We start from the raw sequence: 18723 nt of genomic DNA, 5'->3' as shown, positions 1-18723 counted from the left end.
TTTATAGACTTATTTAAAAACCTTCCTTAATTTTGTATAATTTTACATTTCTCTCTAAGATCAGAGTCTTCAGATAATTAATTGCAAGACTAAGGGTTTGTCTTTCAAAGTTAACATGAGTGCGCTGATGCTACTACTAACTCCACAAATACTGTTTTACAGGATAAAATATAAGATCCTCTCTAAAGATCTGTGACAGCGTCTCACCCTTAAGCAAGTTCCACTAGTTGACAAGAACTTCCCTTTGTTTGACAACATATGTACATTTTGCCAATCAGATCTGCATGTTGAAAGAATGTGAAAGGGTGATGTTTCAAGATCTGGAAAAGATCAGCACACTTGTGTTTTTAATATTTTCAACTTTAACATGGAATTTGCTGCAAATTGTGGTCAAGGCTGCACCTTCTTGGGGTTTTCGGCAGAGATTCATGGTTAATTCTTTTTTTTCACAAAGGATGGATTTTAAAAGGTAAACTGTTTGGAAATTGGAAGAGAGAGAAATGAATCTATACAACACGGTACATGTGAGCTACAGAGATGGTTAAGGCTATGAACAGGGAATGTTTTCGAAGAAAATTAAACGTATTTCAGAATACCATCATCATCCACTATTTGTGCCATTGTGTCTGGAGAAAGATTCAGGATGTAAAATGCAAGCTTTAATTACCATGAATAATCAGCATAGGAGAAAATTATTTTCCCTAACAGTAAATTGAGGGTGAGTAGGTGGGTGGGTATTAACTTGGAAGGGACCTTGGAGGCCTTCCAACTTTGTTATTCTGTATTAGGATCCTGAGTTAGGTTTATAGGCTTCTACTATTTCTTCTCTATGTTTATTTTTAATTTAAGGATTGTCTTCTGATCTGGCATATTTCTAGGGACCTTGGAGGCCTTCTAGTCTAACCCTCTGCACAAATGGCTGTCCAATCTCTTCTTAAAAACCTAAAAATGTCTTCTTAGTCCTAGGTTGGATGTCTCTTTGATAAATTTCCATCCGTGACTTCTTGACCTGCCCTCAGGTGCTTTGGAAAATAATTCAACCCCCTCTTTTCTGTGAGAGCCCATAGAATAGGAATAGAAACAGAAATAGATGTAGAAGTAGATGAAATAGAAATAGAAATAGAAATAGAAATAGAAATAGAATCTGGAAGGGACCTTGGAGACCTTCTAGTCAAGCCCCCTGCTCAAGCAGGAGAACCATCTCAGACAAGTGACTGTCTAGCCTCTTCTTAAAAATCTCCAGTGATGGAGCGCCCACAATTTCTGGTGGCAAGCTGTTCCACTGGTTGATTGTCCTCACTGTCAGGAAGTTTCTCCTTAATTCAAGGTTGCTGGAATTAAGTACTGGAAGACCGCTGTCCTATCATCCCTAGTCCTTCTCTTCATTAGACTAGACATACCTAATTCCCTCGATCGTTCATTGTATGGTTTAATCCCCAGGCCCCTTATCATCTTTGTTGCTCTTCTCTGCACTCTTTTTTGGAGCCTCAACAGCTGCTTCTTCTTCTTTTTTATTGTGAGGACCAGAACTGAATGACATTGAAACCAATGATTGTGTATACGTAAAGAAAATATATTTTTATGATGGTCCTAGTAATTAGGACCTTTGCTCTTTCCGCCGCGACCTGAAGACTTGGCTATTTGAACTTGCCGGCCTGGACTGAGGGACTGGGATTTTAGATTTCAAATTTTACATGTTACATTTTAGAATGTGTTTTATTGTTTAGGGCTACTTGGTTTAATTTATTTTAATTTCTGTATATTCTGTGTTGTATATAGTGTTTTAATTGCCCTGTACACCGCCCCGAGTCCTTCGGGAGAGGGACGGTATATAAATCCAAATAATAAATAAATAAATAAATAAATAAATAAATAAATAAATAAATAAATAAATAAATAATAAAGACAACATCAGTTTCTGGCCATCATCTTCTTGAAGCAAAACCTCCATTCATTGTGTACCTCTCAGTTCAGCACTTTTACCTTGATTATTCCCTTGTGTGGACTCAGAGATGCTGACTCCCAACTGGCTGCCATAGGAGTTGATGCCCATCATGGCACTGTGAACAGGAGAGCTAGACAAAGCGGGGATCTGACCTGGATTTCTTGGGACACTGTAGAGGGCTTCTGCAATATCAGCTGCTCGCTTCAGAATAATGTCCTGAAACAAATAAACAAACAACAAGGGGAAAAAAAAATCAGCATAAATTTTATTCCAGGTGGGCTGATTGGCTTTACAGATTTTTTTTTTAAAAAAAGGAGAAAGAAATCCTCCCCAGATGTTCAGCAAACATGTGTCTTGAGACGGAGAGGGAACCAGGTAAGATAGGTAGGAAAATACCAAGAACAGGTCTGCTGCTGCTGCTGCTGCTGTTGTTATTTCTAATTTCTAAGATTTCAGTTCAAATAGGCTCTCAGACTAATTATACTTGGCTAACTGGCTAATTTCAAGCTCTCTTCCTCAAAGGTTTCATACTGTAAAGAGTAAACTGTCCCTTTCTGTTCTGCCTCTCTGTGCAGTGGAAGACCAAGAGAGAAAAGGGTATCAGAAGGAAAGATAACGGAGAATAAAGGAGCAGATGCCAGAATGAGAAAAAAAGGGAACTCCCCTCACTTGCCTCAACTCCATCAACCTTTGACATCTGAAATAGCTCTCTTTGAGGGAGATGAGCAGTCTAGAAACATGAAATATAAATAAACAAAGTCACTCTGATGAGAAATGTAGGGGGAAAAAACACTACTCAATCCTCACCTAGATAGAGCCTAAGTGAGCAATACCTAGTCTTAAAGCAGCAAACATATCAAACCTAAAAGCCCTCTGGATATTGACACTTAAGAACTCTAACAGGTGCGATCTGTCCCTGTTTTGGGAGGGCGCTGAGCGGGGAGGCAGAGAGGAAGAATGAAGGAATAAATATCACAGAAAAAAAGAAGGCTAGAAAAAAGTGGTAGATTAAAGGCAAAGAAAGCAAGAATGGGATAAAGTAAGATCTCCAAAATTGCAAGCTTTTAAAAATGTGCGTAGTACTTTTTAGAAGTTCCTGTAGAAGCCAGCCTTCTCTGCTTGCAGACTATCTGAATAGCAATAAACCAATCCAACAGAGGTGAAGACTTAAAAGCAGGCTAGAAATTTCATCAAGCAGGATGATGGAGGAGGAGCAGAACTAGCGGTCGTATGCCCATCCTCAGCAACAGAGTTTGGAGGAAGAAGCAATGGTCTTCTCTGAATGGATTAACGGACTGCAGTGGCAGATAAATTCTGTACAAGCATGAGAAAGACCTCCAGGGTAGAATGGTGGAGGAGTTTTAATGGACCATTAAGCCTCATCAGTTCCACTCGAGTAGGTCAGGTGAAAAGGTGACTTGGGAGAAGCTGCAAACACAACACCTTCTTTACACGTTCACAGGAGAAAAAGAGAGGAACTCTAACCTGATTATTATGCGGTGTCCCGTACAGTGCTTCGACGAGGTCAGCTGCTCGCTTCAAAAGCATCTCCTGCAAGCAGAAAGGAAGGACAACCAAGGATGTGTCATGCATTGAAAAATGTGGCGGTAAGGACTAGGCAAGCACAGCGTGAAACAAACAAGCCCTGAAATTAGCAGAACAAATGCCAGAAACAAATAGTAGTTTTTTAAAAAAATTATCATTTATTAAAAATACATACCTCACCATTCTGTTTAGGCACTCCCAGTAGCTTTTTGCCATGAAATCCAATAGAGGGAAGGGCACACTTAGCCAGGCTTTCTTAATTCAATCATGCTCTGAACATGCTAAGCCATGAAGCATGGTTGACAAACACCATGTTAAACCAAACCAAACGCCATCCGTTCATATCACGAGTCTGCCCAGAGTCAACCATGATTTTTACTCCATTATTTCATTTTTGTTTTCATCAATTCCATTCAGCTTACGTTTATTTATTTATTTATTTATTTGTTTTTATAAACCGCCCTTCTCCCGAGGGACTCGGGGCGGTGTACAGAGTAAGGTAGGTAAAATACAGATAGAACAATAAAAACAATAGTAAAAACCAACTGGGACCCCAATTAAAGCTATCAGGCCAGGCCGGACTGCTGGAACAGGAAGGTTTTTAAGTCGCGCCGGAAGGTGCGGAGGTCGGGGGCCATCCGGATTTCGGTTGGCAAGCAGTTCCAGAGGGCTGGCGCACCCACTGAGAATGCCCTCCCCCTGGGGGCCACCAGCCGACATTCCTTGAGCGGTGGCACCCTGAGGAGGCCCTCCCTGTGGGAGCGCACAGGACGGTGGGGTGCTGACATTGGCAGAAGGTGCTCCCGTAGGTAGTCCGGACCCATGCCATGTAGGGCTCTGTATATTTGTATTGAGTTTATAAAGGTAAAGGTAAAGGTTCCCCCACACATGCGTGCTAGTCGTTTCCAACTCTAGGGGCCGGTGCTCATCTCCGTTTCATAGCCGAAGAGCCAGCGCTTGTCCGAGGACATCTCCGTGGTCATGTGGCCGGCATGACTAGACGCCAAAGGCGCACGGAACGCTGTTACCTTCCCACCGTAGTGGTCCCTATTTGTCTACTTGCATTTTTACGTGCTTTCGAACTGCTAGGTGGGCAGAAGCTGGGACGAGTAACAGGCGCTCACTCTGTTACGCGGCACTCGGGATTCGACCCGCCAAACTGCCGACCTTCCGATCGACAAGTTCAGCGTCCTAACCCACTGAGCCACCGTGGATGTTTCAACCAGTATCTGTTCTGTGCAAGCCACTGAGCGTCTCTTTGGATTGTGGCAACACAGAAATGTGTTTTTAATAAGTAAACAAACTCACAATACACTGAACCTATTGAGGGGCTGACGTTAACTGTGCAGAACTATTCGTTTAGGGACCGTTCGAAGCTACAGCAGCACTGACAAAATTACTTAGGAGCATTTTTCACACTCGGGGCATCCCTAGGGTCACGTGATCAAAATGCAGATGCTTGATAACAGACTCAAATTTTATGACGGTTGCAGTGGCCCACTGCAATCTGGCTTCCAGTTGGGGTTGTTACACCCAGTCTGACTTCCCCGTTGATAAGCAAGGTCCATAGGGAAGACAGATTCACTTAACAACTATGCTACTAACTTAACAACTGCAGGGATTCCCAACTGGGGCAAGAAAGGTTGTAAAATGGGGAAAGATTCACTTAACTGTCGAGCTTAACGGCAGAAAGTTTGGACCCAGTCGTGGTCATACGTCGAGGACTACCTGTACTGTGCCTAAATCGGCTACACAGATCAGAGTTGGGTAAACAATGCTTAGAATCCAATGTGGGAAGTTGATTCGTGATGCAGCACAGCCAGACCAATGCAGCCGTTATCTTTTATCTGGTTAGGTGAATGAAGTCAACAGGGGAGGAAGGGAGCTTTACCTTGGCTAGTCGCTCTGGATCGCCAGGATGTCTTGGGATGACTTTCTGGAGTCTTTGGAAACCGTAGTCTATGGTTGGCTCATTTAAAGCTGAAAAAGAGGGTGGAGAAAGAGTAACAAGTGAAATTTTTGTAGGAGAGGCAAAAGAAATAATGGAAGGCACCAATAATTAATGCTGCACACATAGGAAGGCATGGATAGTATTGGGAACTCTAAAGCTCCCTCCTTCCGTTATGTGTTCAAGATGGACAGCGATTAATATTTATATGTTACTTATACGTAAGGGTGTAGGTCTATACATACGTCGCATATAGTAGGCTTAAATGTGTGTTATGTATGTGTACACTTTGAGAGCAAGCAACCAATTTCCATTTTTAATGTGTGCCATTGTGCCCATAGTAAAAAAGGACAATAAAGGTTATCTATCTATCTATCTATCTATCTATCTATCTATCTATCTATCTATCTATCTATCTATCTATCTATCTATCTATCTATCTATCTATCTATCTATCTATCTATCTATCTATCTATCTATCTATCTATCATCTATCTATAGTAGAAGCTAGCTAATCAAGAGAGAGAGAAGAAAATAAGCTTTTCGACATTTGTCAGAGCTACTGCTCAAAGAGCAGGTGACACTTATAGCCAGGAGAGATTTTATCTCGTGCATTGTTGATGCTCTTTCTTAAACAGGGAAGCCCTTCAGATGCTCATTCACACCCTAGGCGTGTGCTGTCTGCCATTAATGGGCCATTAAGGTGCACTTGGCCAAAGAGAATGCCCAACCATTTCTGACCCATGTTAGTTTCTTGAGGTTTTTGGGAAATCTATTCCACTGCATTTCTCCATTCATCTTTTTCTTTTAAAATAAATAAATAAATAAATAAATTGGTAGTTAATGGTGGATTTCTGATTTACAGTATTTTTTTTGCACAAGATACATATTACACAATGACTTATTGTCTTCAGCTGCAAAAATTCTGATGATCATCTTCATAATTGAAAGATAGCTTATCTTCTTTTAATCAAAGTACAGCATCTCACTAGTCAGAGAACTACCCCCCTCCCCCCTTCCCTCCCCCCAAAAAAAAGAGTTCCAGGAGGTGCAAACTGGAAATGGTCACAGGATAGTGAGCAAAACCCTTTAGCACTGCAACTTTGCTGTGTTGGAATGTGAAATTAAACCTGGTGCTAATTCAGCTTTTTTTGTCTGGCTTCAGATTTTCCCATCCGGCTGACTTTAGCAGAACAGAATGGAAGTACCCTATGTAGCCATAATAGGCTCTGGTGACATGGATTTTGATTTATTTTAATGGAATAATGATGGGCTAGTTTAAAGATTGTTGGATGGAATCAAACGGGGGTTGAATGGGAAAGACTTAGACCTAAGAATTTCAACTTTGCTATACTTAGAAAAAAATTTGATGCCTATTGGGAAACATTCTGGATCGCTTAAAGAGTTTAATAATACACATTTCAACTGCCATAGAATCTATTTCCCTTCTGGGAGCAGAGAGAGAATTTGTGCCAATAATCGTGAGAATTTGTCAGAAGCCTCTTGAGATCTTATATATCACTATCTGCCATTTCTCTTGTTCATTCTGAGCCTAATAGTTGAAGTAAGTTACATGTCTTGGATCAAGCTACAGAGATTATAAATTGGAGAAGCTTTTTTTTTTAAAAAAGGAAAGGAAAAGAAAAGAAAACCTAATGATTTAAATGCACATACTTAACCAAGAATATCTAATGGGACTATTCAAATTTGTAACTCGGGGATAAAATCTGATTACTACTCAATATTAATTTTGAAGACTACCTTAAATATGAATTTATTTCATGGTGGTAACAGACCAGTAAAGGCAATCCTTGACTTACGATCACAACTGAGGCCAAAATTTTGTCCCATTTTCCGACTTTTCTTGCCGCAGTTGTTAAATGAAACACTGCAGTTGTTAGGTTACTAATACAGTTGTTAAGCGAATCTGGATTCCCCATTGACTATGCTTGTCAGAAGGCTGCAAAAGGGGATCATGTGACCCAGGGATATTGCAGCCGTCATAAATATGAGTCAATTGCCAAGCATCTGAATTTTCACCATGTGACCATGGGGATGCTGTAATGGTCATAAGTGTGGAAAAACAGTCATAAGTCACTTTTTTCCCAGTGGATATTGTAACCTTAATGAACTGCTTTAAGTCAAGGATTATCTGTAACTGTATTCAATTCCAAAATGGATGAGGACATAAAGCAAGATTTTCTTCAGTGTGATTCCCAGGTTCTGGAATGTTAATGCAAGTAAGTTTAACCTGGTTTCCTCAATACTAGTTCTTCAGTGCATTGGGGGGAAAAAATCAACAATCAATGTGAGGAGCAAACTGCATCTTGGCTCATTCAAGGTCATGCACAGATATTCAGCTTTATCTCCCATCTCTTACTCCTTGTGTGTGTGATTTTGCTATGGATGGTTTCAAGGTAAGAGATCTCCTTTCTGAAAGTTCAAGATCTCTTCCAACTGTGACTTAAAAATCAGTAAAGCTGAACTGTCTGTTGTAAACTGGACCAAGTGGACGGCAAACTTTCAATTTAGCAGAGCAACAGGGTCCGAGAAGGTGTGTGTATAAAAGCCAAACATCTCGTAAATCTGAATGGGATTTTGTTCACAGATATTTTATACATTTTTCACACGTATGTATGACAAGCAAGATTTTACATATGCACAGAAGTATGTAATATGTGGACAGATTTTAGTTTGTTGCATCTGAAACCAATGGTTTAGTGGTATTAAAAATACCAAGATATCCTCTAAATCCCTTCTTTTCCTCAAAAACAAAATCAGCAGGGACATACTTTAAGGACTCAGCCTGTCATTTCAGATTTCAAATCTCCATAAAGAGCTGTCTAACTAATTAAGCCATGGAGGGGTTTCTCCCAACAAACCGGGCGGGAGGAAAGATGCCCAGCATGATAACCAGTGGTTGGCACCCCTGATCAGTCTCATGATTGTCATCCACACAACCTTGATAGAGGCTCCCCTGAAAGAAATTGCTAGCAGATTTTTAACTAGAGCAATGCTAGAGTGGCATCCTTTGCCATAACCTATTAAAAGTACCCATCACAGAGAGCATATGCATACAGCTAACAGCTCCCACGTTGACATTTAGATGTACCCTTGGAATTTATCTTTAATTTTTATAGTTGTCTTTTTTTTAAGAGTTTATGGGTCTTTCTTCAAACAAGCTGTCTCGGTGCTGTTCTTGTTCCGCTAATGCCTAATCGTTTGGAACATGAAATGAATATTGGATTTGGTATTAAATATTGAAGGACCCTCCTTAGATCTTCAGCAGATGAATCATGAACTCCTGAGATCCCTGCCTTGCCATCTACATCTGCTTGCTAATAGGAACAGGACATGGAAGCCTTTGTGGCAAATTCCCTCAGGTGATGCTGATAGTAGCTTGTCTCAACCCGGGAGATTGCAATCAGCTTCCCAGAGCTTGGACTACGATCAGATTAAAGCATGCATCCAAAACTCTAAACTGATTTCTATCCCCGGTCAGGAACAATATATCTAAATATGACAGAAATAAATATATGCTAAGAGATGAGAAATTTGCATTTCTATTGGCCTGGATTTGCTCAGAAGTAAACAAGAATGGAGCATTTAGCAATAGCCTGTTTCTACCAGGGATATCTTTAGAGTTTAGTTTGGAATGACCCAACCTTGCTTCTAAAAGGAAATAACATGGTAGGAGTGCTAACATTATTCCACTTTTCCCAGCCTACATAAAATTAGCAAAATTGCATGAATCTGTAGTTTGTTGGAATTTAGCACCTTCCGTTCATCTGTCTTACTTTCTAATTCCACATGATCAGTGCATATAAGCACAATAATGCAACCCTGATTAGCATGTGTGAGGATTGTGTCAAGAACTATTGATGTAATATACATCAATGTATCTATGATGTTTTATCAGGGTGGATCTTTCTGGGCAAGGATAAAACACTTTAACACAAAGGCAGACTTGACTTGATTTTAAATACAGTTCTATCAAGATTTTTTTTTAATGTGATGTGCTGCGTACACTCAAGTCAAACACTGCACCAAGAAAAAAAGCAAACAACAACAAAAAATGATACGGTCACACCTATGATAATATCAGCTTGAAGGCTGCACCAATCATGGGCTTTTTTGAGTGGCTGGTCCTCAAGGATAAACTGTATGATTTCATGTCATGTTATATTTCAGCATATTTGTCCTCTGTCTTGCATTAGTTAAAGAAAAGTAAAGCAACTGCCACATGATAAAAAATGTGCAAGTCAAATAGATTAAGAATCATTGGAACCCATGTACATTTGAGCCTTTGCCCCGTGATGCTCAGATGTACATAGAAATTAAAAATCTAAATAAATAAAATTAAAAGAAAGACATTAAACATCTAAATGCTGGATTTGCATGGGCATAAGAGTCTAAGGGACGCGGTGGCTCAGTGGGTTAGGACGCTGAGCTTGTCGATCAGAAGGTTGGCAGTTTGGCGGGTCGAATCCCGAGTGCCGCGTTACAGAGTGAGCGCCTGTTACTCGTCCCAGCTTCTGCCCACCTAGCAGTTCGAAAGCACGTAAAAATGCAAATAGAAAAACAGGGACCACTACAGTGGGAAGGTAACAGCATTCCGTGCGCCTTTGGTGTCTAGTCATGCCAGCCACATGACCACAGAGACGTCCTCGGACAAGCGCTGGCTCTTCGGCTTTGAAACGGAGAGGAGCACCGGCCCCTAGAGTCGGAAACGACTAGCACGCATGTGCGGGGGAACCTTTACCTTTACTTTAAGAGTCATCTAATATCTGTTAAGATGAACAGAAGACCTTGTTGAAAATAAGCAAAGTTAGGAGATGCAAATAGCTGAAAAATGTTTTAAAAATGCAGATCCCTTTGAAGACTAGCCATCATTTGGAAAGGCTGTTTGCCTGATGAACTTAACCCTTTTGTAACCAGATTTTTTTTTGGCTCTTTTTTCCCCTTTTTCATATACTTTTTCTCCTCCCTCCAATTTTTTTTCTCCCCTTTCTCTTCTTTTAACACTACAGCCATTATTTTCCCTCATCTCCTTTTCATCTGTTCTCCCCCTCCCCACTTTTGAATGGAGAAAGGGGAACATGTGTGTGTGCATATTTATTTGTTAGTTTCTATGTATGAGAATGAGCAACAGAGAAGGGCTGGTATTTGCAGATAAATTAATTTTTAATTTGAGTTTTTATTTTACAGGCAATGAATTAATTTTATTTATGTACAGGCTCTTATTTTACAGGGAATGAGTTAATTTTATAATGGCTACTTTATTTTATAGGTAATTAATTTGAACCAGTGATTATTAATTATTATTATTTTTTGTCCTACCCATGCCCTTTTTCGGAGTGTGGTTTCATACACACACAGACACACACACAGACACACACACACACAGAGAGACACAGACACAGACACAGACACACACACACACACACACACAGAGAGAGAGAGAGAGAGAGAGAGAGAGAGAGAGAGAGAGAGAGAGAGAGAGAGAGAGAGAGAGAGAGAGAGAGAGAGAGAGAGAGAGAGAGAGAGATCATCCCTTTTCAGAGATGGAGGAATCCCTATGATGGATTTCACCCGGAATAACAATTTTAAGTTAACAAGATGGAGAAGCTGGACAGTTCACAGGATGTTTTCCTTGTATTTAAGGTTTATTTTTCCTTCTATTTTTTTAACTTTTGAGTTGAGAGGCCTTTCGTCCATTCTAGTAAATATGGCATTACCCACCCTGCCAATTTAATATTCCTCTGGCAATTTTGCAGGAAACGTGTAGCATGTTTTCCAAGATAAGATAGGCTTGGGGTGTAGAGAAAAACAGTCTTGTGCTTCGGGCAAAAAAAAAAAAAAACCAAAGCCAAAACAGAATAATGAGTAGTTTCTTCTTTTAAAGCATACCATCATTGTTAATAATGTAATCTATAGCTTGTTTAAAAAAAAACCCTACTGCCGTCATTAATAGGTTCAGATCATTGCTGATACAGTGAACAGCGGAAAAAAACAACACACTGGGATAATTGTGCAGCTTGGAAGTTCCTGTATTGTTCTGTGTCTTTCTTGAAAGTATTTTGCTACCAGCCAGAAAGAGCTGGGGGAATTGGTTACACCAGGTGCAGCTGTATTTAATAGTTGTGTTTATCACTTTGCTTGTCATGATCTACTTAGACAGACTGAGAAATTGCTTGATTTTACCCTTGCTAATTTTGTGAAGCATCTTCTAGCATACAGCAGCAAAAACAACTTTTTTTCTCCTTTCCTTGGGTGAACCTAACAAAGAATCTCTACCAATTTCCTTGCCTTCATTCCTCGGTGTGGCCAAACTGCAGCAGAGGAGTGAAAAACAACCACCACCCACTATCCTGTTTTTCATTCTTGCCTAGTTTTCAGATTGGAAGATAGATGCTCTGGTAAACATCTCCATTAAGTAATATAGTGAGCATTACGGGGGCCTACATTTGCTTTGGTCGAAAAAGTTCATCTGGTAAGAACGAAAGCAACCAGGACTCCATACAACACATATCAAAACATTCTTCCAACAACTGCACTGGCTGGTTCAAGATTTTTATTGTGCCCATACAGACAGTTCGGGACCACAGTTCTTGGTGGAATGACTTTAGGTTAGATTTGGCAATCACAAACATCCTTTACTGGGGAAAATAGAGTCTGATTTCTGCTTATCAGCAGGAATATTAAGCTCATGGGAGACCCACTTTTGATTTTCCATAAGACTGATATTTCTCTGTTCATCCTTCTAAAACACACACACACACACACACACACACACACACACAGAGAGAGAGAGAGAGAGAGGTAAAATTTGCCCCCACGAAGTCATGTTCGACTCTAGGGGGTGGCGCTCAGCATTGTGAGCCAGCATTGTCCAAAGATGCTTCTGTGGTCATGTGGCCAGCATGACTGTATGCCGGGGCATATGGAACAAGTGATACCTACTTGCATTTGCATGCTTTCAAACTGCTAGGTTGGCAGGGGTCGGGGTTTCACCCCTCTACACCCACCCAAAAGTGCATTCCTGCATTCCTTAGCAGAATAACAAGAGTTGGAAGGGACCTTGGAGGTCTTCTAGTCCAACCCCCTGCTCAGGCAGGAGACCCTATACTATTTCAGACTAGTGGTTGTCCAGTCTCTTCTTAAAGACCTCCAGTGATGGAGCACCCACAACTTCTGGTGGCAAACTGTTCCACTGATTAATTGTCCTCGCTGATAGCCAAAGCTGAAATAGCCAGGGAGACATGGAACCCAGCCACTGTATAGTGGGAGTAACCAACTGAGTGAACCAACTGAGCTTCTCTGCATCTCCAAAGCTCCTCCTTGATGTAACATAGAAAATCTTCATCTTCAGCTCTCCACGGGGAAATACATCACTCTCTTGCCAGATCCCTTTGCTTGGGTTTCAGTATGCCCCAGTACAGAGGATAGATAAGGAAAAGACATGTCTTCAATAAATGGGATCTCAGAATCAGGGCAAGGAGCTGGTCTTTTCCTACACAACCATTCATCTATCTCTTTTTGATTGTATTGGCTTTCCTAATTTCTATTAAAGCTCAAAGATCCCAACACCACTGTAAGCAATCAGGGAGACCGTGGAGCCTGCGTTGTAGGAAATAACCCACTAATATAATGTCCCAACTATCACCACCATCTTTAACAGAAACAAATAAAGTAAATTTAAAAAAACCACCTACAGAACTTCAAGAGAAATTCTCAGGAAAAGAATGTTCTGTTCTGTTTTTCCAAGGTAAGAAAACTTTTGAGAATTTGCAAGGCCTTTTAATGAAGGCTATTTCATTAGGACTAATTAAAGGGGAAAGCTCAAAAACAAGGCAGGAAAATCCTTGTGATTTTTGTCTCCAGAATTTGATACTGAGAGGAGATTTAACTTGGAAACACAGAATATGTTTTTTTTTTAGCAAGGACATCACATTCATACACACACAAAAAAACCCTGTAATTCTGTTCAGGCCTTATCTCAATGCATGAAGTATGAAAAGTGTGCTGCAAAAATATCATAAAAAGGTACATTTTGGGGGGTAAACTGTATTAATTCTTGAAATGAAACCCCAGTTTTAATCCTTAGTAGTTTAGGAGAGGGAGATAAATGAAGTCCTCCCACAATCGCAGCTTTGCAATGTGATATTTTCACATACCTGTATAAATAAATCTACCAGGAGCTCCTTTGCAAAATTGTTTGGATTTGTACGATAATGTTACTTCAACCACGCCAGGGATGTGACGAGGAGGTGTTTGGACCCGGATGGCATGTGGGGTGATCAGCTGAGAAAATAAAAAAAGAAAAATATGTTGAGACAGTTATGACAATTGTGATTTTGCCAGAAAAGTAGCACCCATTCTCAGTGTGTGCTTGTTGATGAATCTGTAAGTCAAAATTTAGTAAAAGTATTTCAAAAAGTGCTGTTATTGGGATCAACTTCAGGTAAGTTTCTCAGGTCAAAAATTAAACAGGAAAAGCTTTTGCTAGTACAGAAAATCCCAGAAAATTCCCAGATGGGGAATTAAACAAATAAAATCCAAGGAGAAGGAAGGAAGGAAGGAAGGAAGGAAGGAAGGAAGGAAGGAAGGAAGGAAGGAAGGAAGGAAGGAAAGAAGGAAAGAAGGAAGGAAGGAAGGAAGGAAGGAAGGAAGGAAGGAAGGAAGGAAGGAAGGAAGGAAGGAAGGAAGGAAGGAAGGAAGGTCAATGACAAGTCACTTCCATAATATTGTCAAGAAAAATAATCTGATTCTGTCTCATCAATAGGAAGCAATCTTGACATGAGGACATGTTTATGTGATTAACTGTGAAGGGCTGAGGAACAGTTATTTAGATTTTGCATATATCCTGATTTATTCTAACATTGTGCTTTTTGTACAAGGAAAGAGTCTCTGGAAACAATATTGGCCCAAAACTATGCTGTGAACTAGGTGACACTGGTATCTCATATGAAGCCTGAACTGCATGGCTACACTGGGGCTAAGAATTCTCCCAAAATAATTTAAGGTATTTAACATTTGAAGCCCTTAAATGGACCAGATTCTGATTATCTCGCAAGATTCATTCCTTTCTTTATGAACCTGTCCAGGGATTAAAACCACGAAAAGCTCTTCTGAAAATATGCTCACTTTTAGAAGCCAATTTCTTAGAAAGTATGAGAGACGCTTTTCCCTGCGTTTCCATCAACCTATAGAATGTATTCCTTTCTGATTCCTCTTTAGAATATCTGTTTAGAGCACATCTGTTTCGCAATTGCGTTTCTTTTATCTGTTGAATTTGGGGTGAGGGACTGTCTGTCTTTTCTTGTTTTTGCTTTATATAAAGATGTCAGTGAGTGTTCCGTTGGAATAGAAAGATAGGTACTAATAAAGGAGAATATTTGTAGCTCAGGATTGACGTGAGGGGTCCTTGATGCTCTCTGAGCTTGCTTGTTTTCTAGCAAATGGTTCATTACCCAAACTAGGCAACATCATCAGTGTTAGTTATCAGTGCTTTTAATACCAAGAAAGATAGGTATTAAAACCTTAAATAAGAAAGAATAAAAAATAGTGTGTGTGTGTGTGTGTGTACTGCATAAATGAGAGCGTACACACATACAAACACAGAGAGATGAGTACAATTTGAAGTTCCAGATTAGAAATACTTTTGAAATATTTCTCCTCAATTCTGGAATTCTAAACTACTTGCTCTATTTTCCAAAGTGGAATTAGCATAATTTGGAATTCCCCATGATTTTTTTTTGGGGGGGTTATATATCACGTTAGAAGTGGATATCTTTACTGTATTTATTTATTTATTTATTTATTTATTTATTTATTTATTTATTTATTTATTTATTTGCCTTGAATTCTGACACTTTATGAATTATTCCTTTGACTATTATCTCTGTTTTTGTGAAGTATGCTTTAATCCATGCACAGAAGTACAGGCCTATATGGAAAAGACAATGTGGGTGGGTGGGTGGGTGTTTGCCTGTGTGCCCATGCATGTGCACATGCATGGTATCTCTAATCACATCAGCATTGTTTTTCGTTGTTGTTTGGAAGATGGTAATCAATCTGAATGAAAGAAAGCATGGTCATTTGCACTACATAATGTATAACTAAGTAGACTAGACTCAAATTAAAACAGAAAGATAGCAATGGAAAATGTTATGAAACTTTGCTCTCCTTAGATGCTACCATTTGCATTTTATTCTCTGAGAGATGATTAGTGCAATTCCAAACTACTTTGACTATTTAAGAACAGTCTGGAAAAAAAGTGCAACTAGGAAGCAAGCTTGCCTACCTCACTCCACACAAGCATGGTCCCAAATACGACTTGAAGCCCATCAAAAAAGTTGTCCCCTATAATGATCACCATGGCTCCACCAGTGGTCCAGCCTTCACTTGGACTAATAGCTTTGATGCATGGGGTGGCTAAAGAGAGAAGTGAAAAGAAAAAGAAAAGAAAGGGACAACAGAGTTAGCTTTCAGATGAAGCTCCTATGAAGACTTCTTTTGATGGTTCTACGGCTTCCAATTTCTCCGCTATCTTTTCCCCCCCTGTATAACAGCAATGTAGCACAAGGCACAATGATACCTCTTATGGGAACTGTGAAAACATAATATTAAGTTACAAATTATTAAACACACATACACACACTCAAAAGTCATGAAATCACCAAACCTCATGAGCTTCAGGTAGTCATGAATTGCAATTAATGAGAATAGAATAGAATAGAATAAAGTAGAGTAGAGTAGAGTAGAACAGAACAGAACAGAATATTCTTTATTGGCCAGCTCTACTACAAACGAATACAATCCAAGGAGATTAAACATAAGACAGTGCTGTGGGAATATGGTGTTTAGATGAGAATGCAAAATCTGATACTATATGGTGATCCATTAATATTTCAATCATTTAGATTCATTTTCATCATCATTAGTGGATGTCTGTATTATCCCATTCAATTTGCCTTGGGACTCTGAAGAGATAGCTAAGTTCTCTCTTCTTGGAAGATCCCAGCCAAGAAAATCTATCCCAAACAAGCTTGTTCAAGTTTGTTTAGCAGGGGTTTGCCAAAAGCAGAGAGAAAGGACAGAATGAGTGCCTAAAACAGATGCTGAAAAGACCTTTTTCACCCCATACTCTCTTGTTTCTGGATAATTTTGGAAAATTCTTTTGCCTTTCAGCAATGTCCATCTTCTATGCTGTCAAGAATTTAGGACAATTCACATGAGAATTTTCATTCGGTTTCTATGGTTCGCCATTTCCCTGCCTTCTTCTCCAGTCTGGGAACTGAAGTTTGGAGAAACACTGAAGATTCAGTTTTGCTGCCTCACTGGAATTAAGACATTGGCTTAACGCACAAATAGAAAGCAAGATTTCCTCCATCGTATTTACTGAAAGGACCACAAATGACTGGGTTCATAGAACACATTAAACCACACAGAAGGACGTAAGTGTTCTGTGTAGCCAGGGAGAAAGAAGTCAGGTAAATTGGGATGATAAATGATGATGATGATTTCCTGCATTTAATTCCTCTGAGAGCTTGAGGTTAGGTACATGGCAAGGATTCGTGCAATTTTGCCCTCAATGAAATCCCTATGAAGTGATAGTGATGGCGATGATGGAGAGAGAGGTGGGGGGAGGGAGTGAAAGAAAGAGAGAGAAAGGGAGGGGGAGGAAGGGAGAGAGAGAGAGAGAGAGAGAGAGAGAGAGAGAGAGAGAGAGAGAGAGAGAGAGAGAGAGAGAGAGAGAGAGAGAGAGAGAGAGAGAGAGAGACTTAAAGTCTTGCACTGAATTCCTTGCAACCAGGAACTTGATACTTGATAGTGGACTCACTAGTCCAAATTGTGCACCTGAATCATTACATGACACCGATTCTACATGAGTGTTCTCTTATAAAAGTTTACTGGGAAGAAGGCACTGAAAGATTTTTAAACCATTTGAATTATTTGAAAGTGTTAAATTACAGCTGATAAAACATTTTTAATGTTACTTCAACCCTGGCAGCAGTATATTGCCTTGCATTCTCAGCCTCCCAGCTTAGTTCAGAGGTGAACAACAACAACAACCCACAATCTCAGGACAGCATGTTGCTCCTGAAAGCATGATGGCTCCAGAGAACTTTAAAAGTTGCTACCAAATTGTCGTCTACTTAGTGATCGTGTAGAGAAACGATCAAGCATGACGTCCAATGATGTTTCTTTTTTTCTTCTGTGTCTACCCGTGATTTTTTGAAGTGCAATCACCCATTGCAAAGTGTGGCTCACAGGTCCTTAAAAATTATACAGATAGTCCTCACCTTATGAACCACAACTGAGCCCCAAATTTGCCATTGCTAAGTAAGGCATTTGTTAATGAGTTTTGCCCCATTTTGTGACCTTTCTCACCACAGTTGTTAAGTGAATCACCACAGTTGTTCAGTTTAACAGTGGATAAAGGAATCTTGCTTCCCCATTGTGTTTGCGTGTCAGAAATCTGCAAAAGGTGATCATACGATCTTGGGACAGTGCAACCATCATAAATACGAGCCAATGGCCAAGCATCCGAATTTTGATCATAGAACCATGGGGATACCGCAACAAGTCGTAAGTGTGAAAAATGGTCACATCACTTTTTTTTCCATTGGAACTTCAAAGGATCACTAAATGAATGGTTGTAAGTTGAAGGTCAGCCTGCACAGCAATTCCCATAGGGAACACACTAGTCTTTTTTTAGTAAATATTTGTCACAAACCAGTTGTGTTGCAAAGGTTAGTGAGCTGTAAGCTAGGAAACTGGCTTGATTTGGACCAAGCCAAATTCAAGCGTTCCTGTTTTTGAGGGAAGGAAAGAAGGAAACGAATCTGAGAGATGGTTGCAATGAAATATGAATACGCTCAATGGTAGATCACATGTATTCTCTATATATTCTCTATGGAATACTGCAACTAATTTTGGTCACCATATTACAAAAAAGATATCAAGACCTTGGAAAAAATTCAGAGAAGAGCAACTAAGATGATCCAAGGACTGGAGACTAAAACATATGAAGAACGGCTGCAGGACTTGGGTTTGTTTGCCTAGTCTAAAGAAAAGAAGAAATAGGGTTTACATGATGGCAGTATTCCACAAATACTGCTGCCACAAAGAAGAAGGGGTCATGTTATTCTCCAAAGCACCAGAGGGCAGAACAAGAAACAATGGTTGGAAACTGATCAAAGAGAGAAGCAATCTGGAATTAAGGAGAAACTTCCTAATAGTGAGGACAATTAACCAGTGGAATGGCTTGCCTTCAGAA

The 18723-nt window shown here is 39.9% G+C and overlaps 1 protein-coding gene across 2 annotated transcripts in view; it reads right to left on the bottom strand.

The window, feature by feature from the left end:
* The window catches only part of EBF2 (EBF transcription factor 2), a 235888-nt gene that overhangs the window by 23261 nt on the left and 193904 nt on the right, over positions 1-18723 (bottom strand). For both annotated transcript variants that reach the window (XM_081333508.1, XM_081333507.1), the window contains exons 9-13: positions 15745-15875; positions 13616-13742; positions 5382-5470; positions 3431-3496; positions 1984-2161 (exon numbers count right to left, since the gene is read on the bottom strand). In XM_081333508.1, the coding sequence (XP_081189634.1) occupies positions 1984-2161; positions 3431-3496; positions 5382-5470; positions 13616-13742; positions 15745-15875 (591 nt within the window). The remainder of the gene's footprint in view (positions 1-1983; positions 2162-3430; positions 3497-5381; positions 5471-13615; positions 13743-15744; positions 15876-18723) is intronic.

The sequence above is a fragment of the Vipera berus genome, assembly GCF_964194415.1.
Source record: "Vipera berus genome assembly, chromosome: 8".
Lineage (NCBI taxonomy): Eukaryota > Metazoa > Chordata > Lepidosauria > Squamata > Viperidae > Vipera > Vipera berus.
Note: the sequence above shows the minus strand (reverse complement) of the source record. Positions and strands in the feature narration are given on the sequence as shown.